The sequence below is a fragment of the Microtus pennsylvanicus genome, chromosome 3, assembly GCF_037038515.1.
Source record: "Microtus pennsylvanicus isolate mMicPen1 chromosome 3, mMicPen1.hap1, whole genome shotgun sequence".
Lineage (NCBI taxonomy): Eukaryota > Metazoa > Chordata > Mammalia > Rodentia > Cricetidae > Microtus > Microtus pennsylvanicus.
The window spans coordinates 81,369,547-81,386,841 of NC_134581.1; the positions used below are offsets into that span (position 1 = coordinate 81,369,547).

Here is a 17,295-nt window from a genome sequence, read left to right on the forward strand (position 1 = left end):
ATATTGTGAGGTTTTTCTACCCATGTACTTCTAGGATCAAAAAAATGAGATAGAAAACCTCCACTTTTCCTATTTTATGAAATTTTTCTGTCTTAATTTATTATTAGAAACGGACAATGTGCTATTCAGACATAGTGGACTTAGTAGATGTTTTAGGACTCTTGGTATTTAAATGGTATTTTCCTCTGATAGGTCTTCCTCTTTGATTTCTATGGGTGCTCAGACAAAGAATCAACAAACTTAATCCTGATAGAGTATGATGAATTTCATACCTGGGCCATTTCTTGCATATATCTACCTCTTAAGTTTTAGTATTTCTGCATTTTTCTATGAAAAGTTCTCAAGTGTTTTCAAGAATACCTTCTACTGACAAAGTTCAAAACTCTACAGTTTTGTACCTTCTCTGAAACTGCTTAGGTGTTCAGCCATCCACACTTGTCAAATGCTTCGATTAGTAAGTGGACAGGCTCATTTCCCTTTTCTTTTCTCCATTTCAAAGTCGCGGCTCATAAGTTCATATTCTCTTAACAGCAATTGGAGCTATTATCTTGGTAGTTGTCTGCTTCTACACGAATTTTTAAAATTACTGTTGATAGGTCTCTAGTTCACTCTGGCTTGGATAACCTAGTCTAGTATTTCTGTGAGTATAATTCACAGTGTTTTTTCTTGATCCTTGTATCTGAGTTCTTTAATGTCAGAATCTCTTAAGAAGCCACATATTTCACCTCTAGGTCTTCCACGTGACAAATGTTTGGAAATTCCACTAATCTGTCTGTTTTATCAATTAAATTAAAAATGCTAAAACCAATAGTGACAGCATTATAAGTTATTGAGAGGAAATAAAACTACAATATAAACTTTGACCCTCATGCTTACATATTGAAAACACTAATTTTAAGGCCCCATGTCATGAAATTTGGGGCTGATGGCTGACATTAAAGAAAATCACACAGATACTGAATGTATCAGCCAATGTGTCTGTGCATTACTTGACTATTTATATTTTCTAAAATGTTTACATTTTCATTTATTTTTTGACTACTATATATTTTACTAGAGGAAATTTATAGATTAAATAAATAAATATAGATAAATAAATAAAACTTTGGACAGATTTTGCAAAGTTTTTGAGTTCCAGATCTTCATTAACAAATGAAATGGAACCTTTCTTCATAGTAGACTTGTGACATTAAATTATATAACTCATTTAAGCATTTATTAAAACCCATAGAAAGAGGATCTGATTTCTAAATATGCCTTTGCACTGACTTTCAAGTAAGTATCTTTAGTCTTCTTGAGTTTTTGTCCATGTTAACTGGTAATTCTACAATGGAAAACCTGTCTCTAACCATCATTTCAATGTTGCAGATGTTTCTCTTTTGGTATTGGAGAAGGAGCCTCCACCAGTTTAATCAAAGGCATTGCCCGGGTATCAGGGGGCACTGCAGAGTTTATCACAGGCAAGGACAGGATGCAGACCAAGGTGAGAGTTGGCCAAGTGTCCAGAGTTGCATGTCCAGAGTGAGTATTAGGCGCAACAGGAACCCTGTTGCAAAGGCAGATGCTCCACTCTTCTGGAGGACACACTTTCATAAGTTCGGGGCTATCCACTAGTGAATCTACTTGGTACTTTGTTAGAAAGGGTTCATTACAACATCGAAAGACTGGCATCTAACTGTGGTAGCTGGAAATCCAGAGACAAGATAAATAAAAAGTTTGTGGTTTTTCTTTTCAAGACTAGAAAGAGAAGGTGGAAGCTTTGGCTGCTCTGCCTGAGTCTGTAGTCTATACTCTGAATAGATCAGGTAGAAATTTATTCTCCATGGAAAAGACAGAAAATCAACCCAATTATAAAATGGGGCACTGAACTGAACAGAGAATTCTCAACAGAAGAACTTCAAATGGCCAAAAGACACTTAAGGTCATGCTCAACTTCCTTAGCGATCAGGGAAATGCAAATCAAGACAACTTTAAGATACCATCTTACATCTGTCAGAATGGCTAAAATAAAAAACACCAATGATAGCCTTTGCTGGAGAGGTTGTACACTCATCCATTGCTGGTGGGAATGCAAACTTGTGCAACCACTTTGGAAAGCAGTGGGGCGGTTTCTCAGGAAATTCGGGATCAACTTACCCCTAGACCCAGCAATACCACTCTTGGGAATATACCCAAGAGAGGCCTTATCATACAACAAAAATATATGCTCTACTATGTTCATAGCAGCATTGTTTGTAATAGCCAGAACCTGGAAACAACCTAGATGCCCTTCAATAGAAGAATGGATGAAGAAAGTATGGAATATATACATATTAGAGTACTACTCAGCAGTAAAAAACAAGGGCTTCTTGAATTTTGCATGCAAATGGATGGAAATAGAAAACACTATCCTGAGTGAGGTAAGCCAGACCCAAAAAGAGGAGCATGGGATGTACTCACTCATATTTGGTTTCTAGCCATAAATAAAGGACATTGAGCCTATAGTTAGTGATCCTAGAGAAGCTAAATAAGGAGAACCCAAAGAAAAACATATAGGCATCCTCCTGAATATTAACCTTCATCAGGCGATGAAAGGAGACAGAGACAGAGACGCACATTGGAGCACTGGACATAAATCTCAAGGTCCAAATCAGGAGCAGAAGGAGAGAGAGCACGAGCAAGGAACTCAGGACCGCAAGGGGTGCACCCACACACTGAGACAATGGGGATGTTCTATTGGGAACTCACCAAGGCCAGCTGGCCTGGGTCTGAAAAAGCCTGGGATAAAACCGGACTTGCTGAACATGGTGGACAATGAGGACTACTGAGAACTCAAGAACAATGGCAATGGGTTTCTGATCCTACTGCACGCACTGGCTTTGTAGGAGCCTAGGCAGTTTGGATGCTCACCTTAGGAGACCTGGATAGAGGTGGGGGGTTCCTTGGACTTCCCACAGGGCAGGGAACCCTGATTGCTCTTTGGGCTGAGGAGGGAGGGGGACATGATTGGGGGAGGGGGAGGGAAATGGGAGGCGGTGGTGGGGAAGTGACAGAAATCTTTAGTAAATAAATAAATTAAAAAATAAAAAAAAGAATTAAAAAAAGAAAAAGAAAAAGAAAGGAAAAGATCGGCAGGTGTGAGGGTGATAGACTCAAAGGTATAAGTTCACATTCCTTGATTAGCATATGAAAAGCACTATATTTCTGATATTTCTAAGCTTCTTTTTCCATGTTGTTCCTATCCCTCTTCTGACTGACTTTTGCAGAAGTCTCCTTTCTTAAGTGTTGCCCTCATTTCCACTTACACTTTTACATCTCTCAAATGTTACTTTACCATACATATAATTAGAGAAAGAATTGCATTTTTCTTTCACCACTTGTGACTTGGTAAGACATACATTGCCTCCTTGGTCCTGCTAAATACTCAATGGATGACCACCATTATTATCTTTCTTGTGTATAATTCTGGCTCCTCTGTCTTCCAACAGGCTCTTGGGTCTCTGAAGTTTGCTCTAAACTCTTCAGTGAACGACATCTCTCTAAAATGGGATTTGCCAGCTGGCCTGTCAGCTAACATGCTTTCCCCAAAGCAGACTGTCATCTTTAGGGGTCAGAGGTTAATCATCTATGCCCAATTGACTGGGACTATGCCTGTGAGTAACTATTCTTGTTCATTCCTTTACTAAGTGAAACACCATGTCAGCAGTTTTATTAACACCAACGATTGCTTGAGGTTTTAGCAAGCAATATCAGTTTGCAGGCAGCCAGTGTCTCATCGTCTCCTTCATGCCAAGTCTATATTATCCCCTGTACTGCTTGATTCTTAGTGTGGCCTTGCTTTGAGCTGAGGCGCTTCCCCAGTGCTCACCATTTTCCTGAATGTATGTCTGTTTTGTCAATCCTGCTTGTCTCTTATTTGTAGAAAGTGGAGAGCTCAGGAGAAGTGTGCCTCAAGTATACCCTTCAAGGCAAGGTTCTTAAAAACAGGGTGACATTTTCCATACAGCCCAAGGCAAATACCAGGTAAGAATTAAGCTTTGCTTCTCAATCTCAATACATCCCCACCTCTCCCTTCTCTTCTCTTCTTCTCCTTTCATGTACTGACTTGATTAGATTTTCTATTGTGGTGAAGGGACCTTGATCATGGCATGGTGTCCTAGCTTTTCTTATAAAGGAAAACATTTAATAGTTCTGTCTTACAGTTCAGAGGTTTAGCCTGTTATTGTCATAACCGGAAGCATGGTGGCATGAAGGCAGACATGGAGTTGGAAGAGCCAAGAATTTTACATCTTGATCTGAGGCAGCAGGGAATGAATGCCACACTGGATTAAATAAGATGTTGCATAGGTTGCTTACATGGTCTTGAGCATCTGAGAGCTCAAAGACCACAAACATAGTGACACACTTCTACCAGCAAGGCCACACCAACAAGAAGACCACACCTCCCTATTGGCCAAGCATTCAAACACCTGAGTCTATGGGGTCATTTCTATTCAAACCACCACACTCGCTTTATTTTTTTCTCTGCCATTCATGATGTTTCTGTCACTCCTCTCACTGAAGTCTTCTATATCCTCTAAGCTCTTGTCTTCCTCATTCCTTCATCTGAAATCTTCTTCTAGCCATCCCTGCTATATACAGTCACTAGCTATTAAGAGTCCTTAGTACTTGATTTGCAGTTGCTTTTCTTTAATTTTCTCCAGTGTCTTCTTTCAGTTTCACTATTCATCGGTTGGCTGCAAAATCATTGATTCAGATCAAGGACTTGGGCTCCCATAAGACTTCAAAAGGAGAAGAGAAGGATGTGGTGAATATCAGCATTCAGTCTGGGGTCCTCAGCTCCTTCACAGCTTTCATTGCCATAAACAAGGAGCTCAATCAGCCAGTGCAGGGGCCTCTGTCTCCCAGAGTGATTCCAACACCAGGTTTGTATGATTCTTTGCCTACAATGGGATGTACAGTTAGGTCTCATAAGTTTTACCCAAATTTAAACTCATTTATAATGATTATCAGATATATAAGTACATTATATAAACAATGATAAGTTTTAGAAACTCATACATTTAAATTTAATAACATTTCTTAAATTTGTTGTTTTCTTCTTCCTTCTACACCTAGGATTTACACTGCCTTAAATATTCTAGAGAAATAGATTGTGTCCAACTGGGACAGAGATTTACTATAGACATGCGGAAGAATATCAGAACATGTTACAATGCAGAAACCTCATAAATATTGAATAATCAAATCTTTTAATTTGAATCTGACTTCTGTTTTGATGGTTAGTGAGTAGCCACACAGATAGTGACTATATTGCATCTGATGATGTTAGTGGTAGAAGAGGGGATTTAAGAAAGGAGGAGATCTGAAGGAGATAAAGGGGATTTTTAGGAAATGAAAAACAACAAAGCAAAATACACAAAATTATAGCATCATTTTTCTGGGATTGCAGAGGGTCCAGTTGCATTTGGTGCCTTTTTTCAGCAGGCAGAAGCTCTGAATTAGAATATTGGGTTTTTTGAATAATTTGCAGCAGGTTCATCAACATTGGCTTAAGAATGAAGTAGGTAGAGGGCTGAAGTGATTTCTAATGTAGGATTTTGATATATTTCTCATGATTAGAAATTATGGGTGTGATTGCAGATATTTATGATGGAAGAATTTGCTTGATTGAAGATTAAGTTAAATGAAATATAAAGTTTGAAGGATGCTGATGTATTTGAACAAAATGAAGAATTGGGGACTTAGAAAGTGCAGGTCCTGCCAAAAAGAATGGTTTTAAAACAAGAAACCCTAAGTTAAAGCACTATAAACATGGGTGTTATATTTTAAAAGTAAGATTAAAATATTTCTGATAGAAAATAATTCTGAATGCTACCAATGACTCGAGGGCAAGAGAGAGAGGGGGGTTCTATTAGAGCCATAATCACTGAATATGAGGAAGGCAAGATCTATGCATTAAGATGTTGCATAGGCTACTACGTAAGATTAAAGTTTTCACATTTATGGAAGAGCTTGGAGTGCACTGTCAGCACATAGTGTGTCTTTGGGTACTTTGGGTACTGGTAGGAGCTGACTTAGTAGTCAAGAGTTGATAGTAGTGAGGACATGTAAAAGATAACCAGGGTGAGAGAGAAGACAATATTCTTGGGCTGAGAAGATTTGCAATCTAATCTTGAACCTGGACACTTAGGGTACAGTTGTGCTTATTTTGAAAGGGACAGATGTAAAATAGCTTTGTGAGACAGAAAAAGATCTTTTCAAATTGAGGAATATCTGGAAGAATCCTTCAGCATTGAAGGTATGACACACAAGTAAGGGGTTTCAGAAACTCAATAGGAAGTACAAAGAGGGCTCAGAGGGTGAGTGTCTGTCTGTATTGGAGGAGACCACACAGGAGAATGGCTCATTGAGGTTAGTGAGTGAGACTGATATGGAGAGAAGGGTATATGTCTGAAATACATTTTTCTTTTTACAAAATTTGCTTGCTGGAAAACACAGTGGATGTTTCAGTCTCCATTGTGCTTTGTGTATTTTAGGTTTCGGTCTACCTGACCTCGGTGCATCAAAAGCCTCACATCCACGACTTGGACTGAAAGGTTAGCATCCCTAGAGTTCTATGAAGATACACTTCTACAGTTTGATGGAATTTCTTTCTTGAAAAAAATTCTCTGTAATATTTGTTTGTCACAGTTCCTGCATTTTGTCGACAATTCTTGAGTCTTAAAAATTCTGCCGAAATGAGGAGCAAGTCATGTTCTACCAGGGAAACTATCGTTGAAATGTCTTCAGACTGTCTCTTTCAAGGTACCCTTCATTCTGAAACTTTCTTTACCTAGGGGATGATTTATTAGATACTTCTACAGTTTGATGGAGTTTCTTTCTTGAAAAAAATTTCTCTGTAATTTTTTTTTTGTCACAGATTATTTATCTTGTCTATCATCGGAGATCAGTGAAGGTTCTGCCAGAATGATGGAAAATTCATATTCTTCTACCAAGAAAACTACTGTTCAAATCTCCTCAGATTGTGTCCCTGAAGGTGCTCTTCATTCTGGAACTTTCTTTACATAGGGGGTGACTTATTAGAGGCAGCATGAGGGACATGAGATATGATATTGCCATATTTTTTGCCAGTAAGAACCTAGCTTCATTAATTTACAATAACATTTCATATGTTTAAATGTTCTGTAGTCAAGCAACCTCTTTGTGTCCCCTTGGCAATCTCTGCCTACACAGTCCACCAGTCATCAGGGCCAGACCCCAGCAGATTCTGCTACCATTGTGTCTAGAACCCAGATCAACTGGCCACCCATCACAGATTAGAAATACTTGGTGGACTTCTTTCAGAAATCTCTCTATAGCCTCTTATTTCCGGAGACTTCCTCCAGTGGGCTGTGATCCATAAGTCCCCATACCATCTCTCTTTTATTTCTTTTACAAAGGTTTTGAAGAAAGTGTTTTTCTGCAGCTGATTTCACTTCAAAAGGCAAATGGCTCCTGGGAGCTGGGCAAGAATCTGACCAAGATTTTGGGCACTAATTTGGAAGACATCCAGGCTGCAAACCCTGCCAAGGTGAGATGCAAAGTGGAACAAAAGAAACGGTTTGAGCTTTGGGATGGTAGGATCATAATAGGGATCGGAATGAACGAGGGTCAGGCTGCGAAATAAGAAATAAACAATACAGATAATGCAAATTGAAATGAATGTGTGATATATAGAAGATGCAATTATTTCCACTTAAGCCAGAGCATAAGAAACATGGAATTAATGGCCTAGCTGCAGGAAAGCAAGATCAGACTCATGGATGTCAAAGGGAAAGTAAATGCTCTTCTGTGTTAATCATATTCCCCGAGACATAGTCGAAAAATAAACATTTTTATCTTCACACTATACCAGACAATTTTTAAACACTCATTATTATTACTATACTTATTTTCCTTATTGCAGTTAATTAAGGCAGGTTTTAATTTTGAAGCTATGTATAGATGAAGAAATCGAACATTAAGAAGCTGAACTCTCTCTGCACCAGTGAGTGCAGAACTAGAGTCAATGTTAAAATGCCCTCTCTTTAGAGATTCCAATAACAGCCCTAATATTGTTGTATTTGTGTTCTCAAATAAGCTGGATAAAGTACTCCTTCTTTAGAATTTTAAGATTGCCCTCTGGATCTTCTAATACTATTTGAAAAATAATCTCCTCTATAAAAGGCAGATCCCAAGCAATAAAAAAATAAATATACTTCTGAATTATTAAAGTATGAAACACAATTAATTAAACTTCACACATTCTATGGACATACTACTTGTACACTATCTTTTAGTCATAGATGGCTATCGAGTCTATGAAATATAGATAATACAAATGAGATATGAATTTGTTGTTCAATAGAGGCATCTATGCTGGAAAATACAAACTGACTTAAATATTTAGTGTAAAAATATAGGAATATTTCTTCAAAATTATTTCATGGTAACTTCTTGTCAAAATGATGTCTGTTTTAACAATAAAAAATCTTCTAATACTTATATAAGTAGATCACTAAGAAAAACTCAATTCAAGCATACAGGAGACCATGAATTCAATTCAATAAAATCATATAGTAAAGTAGGAAAATATCACATGTTATCTAAAGTTCAATTGAAAATTTGAAAATGATTTCTATATTTTATTATTTTTACTATTTTACACTCTGGCCACTGAATCTCCTCCCTCCTTGATCCCAGTTCTTCCCCTTCATCCCCTCTGACCCTCTCCATCCACTCCTCCTCAGTTTCTATTCAGAGAAAATATGGCATATCAAGTTGTAATAAGACTTAGGCACCTCCCATCCTATTAAGGCTTCATATGACAAATCAGTATGAGAAATAGAGCCCTAAGAGCTGGCAAAAGAACCAGAGACAGCCCCTGCTCCCACTGAAGATCAAGCTATATAACTGTCATATATATTAGCTTGTAGTCCTACGACAATCAATCCCATGCTGGCTCCCTAGATGTCAGTTCAGTCTCTGTAAGCTCCTATGATTCCAGGTTAGTTGATTCTTTTGTTTATTTATTTATTTATTAAAGATTTCTGTCTCCTCCCCGCCACCGCCTCCCATTTCCCTCCCCCTCCCCCAATCATGTCCCCCTCCCTTGTCAGCCCAAAGAGCAATCAGGGTTCCCTGCCCTGTGGGAAGTCCAAGGACCACCCACCTCCATCCAGGTCTAGTAAGATGAGCATCCAAACTGCCTAGGCTCCCCCAAAGCCAGTATGTGCAGTAGGATCAAAAACCCATTGCCACTGTTCTTGAGTTCTCAGTAGTCCTCATTGTCCGCTGTGTTCAACGAGTCCGGATTTATCCCATGCTTTTTCAGACCCAGGCCAGCTGGCCTTGGTGAGTTCCCGATAGAACATCCCCATTGGCTCAGTGTGTGGGTGCACCCGGGGACTGGTGGGGACAGGTTAGTTGATTCTGTGGGTTTGACTCCTTTGACTCAAAAAAAAAAAATCCTTCTTTCCAGTCTTTGGAAGGACTCTCCAAGCTCTGTCTAATGTTTGGCTGTTTATTTCTGCACCTATTTTCATCAGTTGCTGGATGAAGCCTCTCTGATGACAGTTGGGGAAGGCACCAATCTGTGAGCATAGCAGAATATCATTAGGCATCATTACATTGTTTTTTTTTCCAGTCCTGTTTGGTTCTATCCTAGGTCTTTGGGCTAGTTTGACTCTGGGTCCTGGCATTCCAGGCAGTGTCAGGGGTGAGATCATACTCATGGCATTGGTCTCAGGCTGTATCAGTCATTCGTTGGCCGCTCCCACAGTTCCAGTGCCACCTTTGCTCCAGCATATCTTGTAGGCGGGACAAATAGTAAGTTGAAGGTTGTGTGGTGTCACAATCCATCTACCGGAAGTTTTGATTGGTTACAGCTCAGGCTACATATCCCTTATTGCTAGGAGTCTTAGCTAGGGTGACCCTTGTAGATTCCTGAGAATTTCTCTTGTACCAAGTTTTGACCTGACTCCAAAATGCTCCCCCTTTCCAGTAATCCCTTTTAGTACTTTTCCCCTCTACCCATACCATATCCCTCCTGTCCCTTCTTGTTCTCACTCCCACCTGCCCCCAGTACACCTATGAAATAATCTATTCTATTTCCCCTTCCCAGGGAGTCCAAAGTGTCCCCAGATTCTTAGCATCTCTGAGTCCGTGAGTTATAGAATGGTTTTCCTTTTCATTATATCTAATATCCACTTATGAGTGAGTACAAATCCTATTTGTCTTTCTGGGTCTGGGTTGCCTCACTCCAAATGATTTTTTTCCTAGTTCAATCCATTTGCCAGCAAGTTTCTTGATGTGATTGTTTTTAACAGCTAAATAATACTCCATAGTGTAAATGTACACTTTCTTTATCCATTCTTTGCTTGAGGGTCATCTAGGTCATTTCCAGTTTCTTGTTATTATGAATAAAGCCGCTATGATCATAGCTGAGCAAGTATCACTGTGGTATGCAGCATCCTCTGCATATATGCAAAGAGTGATATAGCTGGATCTTGAGGTAGATCGATTCCCATTCTTTTTCTGAGAAAATGCCATATTGACTTCCAAAGTGGCTGTACAGTTTTGCACTCTCATCAGTAATGGTGGAGTATTTCCCTTGCTCCACATCCTCTTTAGCATAAGCTGTCACTTGTGTTTTTGGTCTTAGCTATTCTAACATGTGTAAGTTGGAATCTCCGAGCAGTTTTGAATTGTTTTACCATGGTGGCTAGGGATGTTGAACATTTTAAAAGTGTTTCTCAGCCATTTGAAATTCCTGTGTTGAGAATTCTCTATTCAGATCTGTACCTATTTTAAATGGATTATTTTGTTTGTTGATTTCTTATTTCTTGAGTTCTTTATATATTTGGGAAATCTACCCTTTGTCAGATATGAGGCTGGGAAAAATCTTTTCCTATTCCATAGGCTGCTGTTTTGTCTTATTTACAGTGTCCTTTGCCTTACAGAAGCTTTTCAGTATCATGAGATCCCATTTTTTTTAATTTCCAGTTTTAGTGCCCATATGGTTTGTGTTCTGTTGAAGGAGGTTTCTCTGGTGCCAGTGTGTTTAAGGTCAGGTTGGGTTCCATGGTCCTGCAGGGGGCCCTGTTGAAATCTGTGGCTCATGTTACCACTGAAGGCCATGTGGATATCCATGGTTTGTGCTGCCACCTAAATCAATGCTGATGTCCATGGGTATGGTTGCCTCCAGGGACCATATTAGTGTCTGTGGCCCATCTTGCCCTGAGGCCATATTGATATCCACACTGAAGTCTGTGGCACCTTCTAAAGTCTGAGACCATGTGAATGTCAGTGGTTGGTGCTGTCACCAGAAATCATGTGGAAATCCATGCCTTATGCTCCAGCTGACTGTAAAGGGCAAAGGAGCTCCTTTAACAGTGGTATTGATAACTGCAGACTCACAGTTGAGAATGAAAAACACAGAAAACTTCTGTGACAAAGTCTCTTCCTCCCCCAACCCAAACAAAAAGAAACAGCTTTGACAGGAGGCCATTGAGAAGAACTGTTTGTGAAACCACTAACAGTGGAACCAGTACTTATCCCTAGTGCATCAACTGGTTCCTTGGAGCCCATTCCCTAAGAAGGGATACCTTACTCAGCTTAGATACCTTGGTTCTTCCTCTAGTGATGTGACAGACTTTGTTGACTCTCCAAATGAGGAATTACTGTCTCTGAGGAGTAGATGAGAGTGCGTGGAGAGACGGTGAGAGGAGTAGAACTGGAGAGAGGGGGAACTGGGATTGGCTTGTAAAATAAGATTGTTTTAAAAGTAAAAATAAAAAAAGAATAAGAAAAAATTGTAATAAGGAGGCTGATGTGTAGCTCTCCATAATTGATGGCTTCTGACAGTGGCAGTGGGAAAGGTCTCAGTTTTCTTTAAAGGACTAGCCACTGGAAATGGAACCAAGTTCCAGTGAGTATACAGGCAATAGGAATTGGACTTGTTTATTTTCTTTTGGTGGTGATATCACAAGAGTGGGAGAGCAGACATGGGAGGATTTTGAAGTTAGTGTGATAGGAGGCTGCTTGTTTATTCCCAGCTGTTCAGCCCTAAAATATCCATACAGGAACTGTATTAATTAAATAACTGCTTGGCCTACTAGCTCTAGCTTCTTATTTGTTGGCTCTTACTTCTTAACAACCCATTTCTATTAATCTGTGTATCACCACATGACTATGGTTTGCCAGCAAGTTTCGGGCTAGTCTGTTGTAGGCGACAGCTACATGGCATCCCTTTGACTCTGTCTTCTTTTTTCCAGTATTCAGTTTAGTTTTCCCTGCCTACTTCTATTCTGCCCTGCCCAGGCCCAAGACAGTCCTTTATTAACCAATGATAGTCACAGCATACTGAGGGGAATGCCACATCAGAGGTGTATATGTAAAAACCCCCAAATAATAAATATAAATATTATGTTGGGGAAAAAAGAAAATACATTTAAAAAATCAGTATGATTTTTTTTCTTTTTTTTTTAACATGTTTTTATTGATAAAAGAAGAATAAAGAAAAAAAAAACAAATTTCCACCTCCTCCCAGCCTCCCCTTTCCCTCCCCCTCCTCCCACTCTTCTCCCTCTCCTCCCACTCTTCTCCCCCTCCTCCCACCCCTCTCCCCTTCCCCCCACTCCTCTCCCCCTCTCTCTCCAGTCCAAAAAGCAGTCAGGGTTCCCTGCCCTGTGGTAAGGACTAGGTCCTCCCCCCTCCGTCCATATCTAGGAAGGTGAACATCCAGACTGGCTAGGCTTTCACCAAGCCAGCAGATTGCGTAGGATCAAAACTGCGTGCCATTGTCCTTGGCGTCTCATCAGCCCTCATTGTTCGTCATGATCAGAGAGTCTAGTTTTATCCCATGCTTTTTTTGGTAATAGTCCAGCTGGCCTTGGTGAGCTCCCAGTAGATCAGCTCTACTGTCTCAGTGGGTGGGTGCACCCCTCGTGGTCCCGACTTCTTTGCTCATGTTCTCCCTCCTTCTGCTCCTCATTGGGACCTTGGGAGCTCAGTCCAGTGCTCCAGTGTGGGTCTCTGTCTCTATCTCCATCCCTCACCAGATGAAAGTTCTAAGATGATATGCAAGATATTCGTCAGTATTGCGCTAGGATAGGGGAGCACGGAACCACAATCCTTAGTTAAGGGACCCACTTTAGGGTGGGCAGGAGAATTGACCCTAGAGGGGCCCCCAGGAGCCCAAGCTGAGGTTCCCAGTTAGTTCCTTGGGCAGCTGAGGATAGGGAACCTGAAATCAGTATGATTTTTGCATCTAGTCCTTAGAAACTATTTTTGAAGTTTTATGCCCCTGGCTTAAGTGTTCCTCTTATGAAACAGATTAAAGCAAGTGGGAAAATTGACATGTAATGAGACTGTGTAGAGTAAAATAATAAGTGTTTAAAATGTCTCAAAGAGCAGGTTGCAACAGTAGTCTAGAATGCATTACCATGGTTTTGATATCGTCCTATCAACACACACATACGCGCGCGCGCGCACACACACACACACACACACACACACACACACACGAAGAGAGAGAGGCGGGGTGACTAAGACAGATACAGAAACACCACATACCTAGTACTTTTCTAAGTGGTATGGAATGTAATCCTGAGGCTTTATTAGTCTGTGTGGTAAGGAGGGGGTAGGGAATTATATATATCAGATTAAATTGATGAGGAAGTTGATAGTAAATCTACTTTCTCTTGAGTGGATTGCTATAATGCCTGGAGCATTACAAAAGTTTCTCTTTAAAAGGATGGAGACCCATCAGTGTGGGCCACAGTACTGGCTGTCCTCTGGCTGCATGGCAATGGCAAGGACTTGAAGTGTGAGTGGGAGCTTCTGGAAAGGAAGGCTGTGGCCTGGCTTCATGACCATGCAGGTAGGAGCACATCCCCCTCCTCTTTCCCAGATGTGTCTTAAGAACTATGTCTGTATGTGTGGCAGAGAGTGAGTGCTAGAGAGACCACATTGTTGCCTCTACCATCCTATCTTAGAGCATTGTCTGTTCCCTGTGATAATCCTTCCTTTTCAAGATTAGGATGAAATATGTATTTAGTGGATGGAACAAGCTGAGCAAAGGGAAGGAACATAGATGTACATACTTAGCCAAGCAAAATTAACCCTACAGATATAACCAGTATTCCTGGATGTTTATTGTATCCTTATTGCCTTGTTCCTGTGGACAGGATAGACTAAAGGAGAATCAGAACAAGAAAGGGGAAAGGCCAGGGGTAGTGCAGGAAGGTAAATCAGGGCTGAAGGGGATTAAAGGAATAGTTAAGGAAAGCTGAAGAAAACCCTCTCTTTCCTGTAAACCCTCTCTTTCCTGTCCCATAGATCTGACTCTTGTTTCCTCCTCACAGGTTCCTCCATCCCGATGCTCGTTCAAGCTGGCAGTAATCTCCTGAAGTTACCTGTGACCCCAGCTGTCTTTGGCTTCTGAGGATGCCACCCATGATCAAGCATGTTTCCTAGCTACTACCAATTCCCTCACTTTCTCTTTGGCTGAGATAGTTTTGGGTTCTATTTTTACCTTCTTTTTTCTTGCCATAACATTAAAGGACTTCCCCACAACCTTGCTTATCTATTTCAAGCACCTTTGGATCTCATCTTCTGCCCTCATCCCTTACTCTGCGAGAAGTGATTATGGTCCCCTAACATGTTTTCTTCAATACATCTTTTATTTTATTCATATGCAGAATGACATTTGAAGTTTTCCAGAGAAATTACAATTAAATAGGTGGCATAGTCTTGAGTAGCCCTGTAGCATTAATCCTGGGCAATGCTTAAATTAATAATCTGCATTATTGTTATCCACTCATTTTTGTTCTTTTATTATTGAGGATCATAGTAGTAACGTTTATGTTCACAAGAGCAGGAATTGGATGAAAGTTGAAAATCAATATCAATACAACAAATACAGCAATATAACAAAGAGACAGACCAAAGTCATATATTGCCCATTTCAGAACTGCTATGAAGATCGTGAATTGATTTCATTTATGTTTTCGACTATATTACATGTCTTTATTTCTGTTTCCTAAGTATTTTGGTTTAACCAATACTATGAGATTAGTGTTTCTACATAAGCTCTAAACACCTTGTAAGTTGGCTGTGAGTCCTCAGAGTTAGACTGTGCTATGAGATTCCTAGCCAGGCTCAAGGCAAGTGTTAGAAAAGAACATTTGCTATGGTTGAAAATAAAGAATAGCTAGGATTTAAAATTATCATGCCAATAAGTGTTCTTTCTTCTTTTCTGTCACTGTGACAAAATATTTGAGAAAATTAACTCAAGGTAGAAAAGATTTTGGATGGGGGATGACCTGCTGGGTAAATGACAAACATGAAAACCTGAGGACCCGAATTTGGATTCTTGGAGTCTATATAATAAAATGGATATGGTAGATCTGCCTCTAATCTCTGCATTTACAGACACAGAGAGAAGATTCCTGAAGCTCACTGGCCAGGCTGTCTAGATAATGAGTGATCTCCAAGCTCAGTGAGAACCTTATAATGGTATATTATTTGTGTTTATTAAAATAAAGTTTGCATAAAGATCGGAGTGCAAAGCAAGCCACACTAGTCAGCCATATAGGCCAGGAGGTGGTGGGGCACACTTTTAATCCCAGCATTAGAAAGGAATAGAAGATGGGATGACAGAATCTCAGGGTTTCAGTCTCAGTTCTTTTGGGAGAGCAGTGCAGTAGGAGGTTTGGTGGATTGCTCCTTTGGTCTGAGTATTTGTAGAGGTGAGACCTCTCTATTGGCTTGACTGCTTTGCTTTTCTGATCTCCAAATTGAACCTCAATATTTTTCTCTGGGTTTTTATTTTTTGTGTTACAGAAACTGTCTCCCAAGTAAGATGGAAGTGATAGAAGGAGATTTCCATTCTTTCCTTAGCAGTTATTTATGATAGCTGTGCTGTAGATTGCAAGTCACTTTTAGAGGTGAAAGTAAAGGAACAGTTAGCAGACAGCAGGTAGGCAGCAAAATATCATCAAATCTGGAACTTACAATGTTCCTCAGATGTGACTAGGTGAGCCTAGTTGATGAGGCCTACTAGAGTTCCTGACCTAGATTCCTAGGCACAACACAGCCGCCCCATGGTTGAGAATGGTAAGTAAAAAATCAAATTCAAAGTATCAGATAGACAGAAAAACATCATCAACTTAGGTGTTTACAATATCTGATAGAAAGGACCTGAGAGGCCGTGATGAATGTTAGGGTATAGTTCCTGATCCAAATGTTCCCAGGAGACCATTATATCAAAGAGCTTCCAGTGTCTTCTTCACACTTCTGGAATTTTTATATCTAATAGTAACCCTGATAGAAAATGATTTACAATATAACTATTCTCTCATGTTCACTGTTCTTAGTACCCTTAGCTGTTTTCTTTTCTTCCTTTTTCTGTATTTGTCTCAGCCTCAGGAGCCTAGACTGCTCTTGGACAAGGCGTCTTGGAGGACAGGAGTCAACTGTGAGACAAGGGCTGACCATCTTGTCTTTTTTTAAATCTTTATATTATATTTTTTAAAAAATCTATCTTTTCTCCTTTTACATACCAACGCCAGTTCCCACTCCCTCTCCTCCTCTTACATCTTCCACCTTCCCCCCACATCTACTCCTCAGAGAGAGAGTAAGGCTTCCCATGGGAAGTCAACAAACTCAAGCATGTTGCTCTGAGGAAGGACCAAGGCCCTGCCTACTATATCTCCAAAGAGAATGGCTTCCAAAACGTCAGTAAAAGCAGTAGGGATAAATCCTGCTCCCATTGCCAGTGGCCCGGCAGTCTGCCTCAGCCATGCAACTATCACCCATATTCAGAGGGCCTAGTTTGGTCCTATGCTGGTTCCTTCACTGTCAGGCTGCAGTGGTGAGCTGTTTCAGTGAGTATCCCTATAATGGTCTTGACTCTTTGATCATAATCTCACTTCTCCCACTCTTCGACTGGAGTTTTGGAGCTCTGCCCAGTGCTCTGCTGTGGATCTCTGCCTCTGTTTCTATCAGTTGCTGAATAAAGGCTCTATGATGACATTTAATATATTTGTCTATCTGAATGCAGGGCAAGGCCAGTGTGGGTACCCCTCCACCATTGCTTAGGGTCTTATCTAGGGTCATTCTTGTGGATTCTTGTGAATTTCTCTAGTGCTAAGTTTCTTGCTAACCTCATATGGCTCCCTCACAAAGATATCTCTTTCTTTGCTCTCCATCTTTGTTCTTCCCTCATCATCATTATCCCATTTCTTCAAGATCTTCTCCCCGTCCCCTTCTCCCATCTTCTGTCCCTTCTGT

General features: G+C 40.3%; 1 protein-coding gene across 3 annotated transcripts in view; it reads left to right on the top strand.

Moving 5' to 3' along the window:
- LOC142846202 (von Willebrand factor A domain-containing protein 5A-like) overlaps window positions 1–14,693 on the top strand; it is a 33,345-nt gene extending 18,652 nt beyond the window's left edge. For 2 of the 3 annotated variants that reach the window (XM_075966315.1, XM_075966312.1), the window contains exons 11-20: window positions 1,369–1,483; window positions 3,468–3,632; window positions 3,902–4,002; window positions 4,696–4,904; window positions 6,519–6,578; window positions 6,673–6,786; window positions 6,902–7,018; window positions 7,422–7,552; window positions 13,756–13,882; window positions 14,367–14,577. In XM_075966315.1, the coding sequence (XP_075822430.1) occupies window positions 1,369–1,483; window positions 3,468–3,632; window positions 3,902–4,002; window positions 4,696–4,904; window positions 6,519–6,578; window positions 6,673–6,786; window positions 6,902–7,018; window positions 7,422–7,552; window positions 13,756–13,882; window positions 14,367–14,446 (1,219 nt within the window). In that variant the 3' untranslated portion in view covers window positions 14,447–14,577. Of the gene's footprint in view, window positions 1–1,368; window positions 1,484–3,467; window positions 3,633–3,901; window positions 4,003–4,695; window positions 4,905–6,518; window positions 6,579–6,672; window positions 6,787–6,901; window positions 7,019–7,421; window positions 7,553–13,755; window positions 13,883–14,366 lie in introns of all 3 variants that reach the window. The other variant, XM_075966314.1, reaches the window with a different exon arrangement.
- The last annotated feature ends 2,602 nt before the right edge of the window (window positions 14,694–17,295 follow it).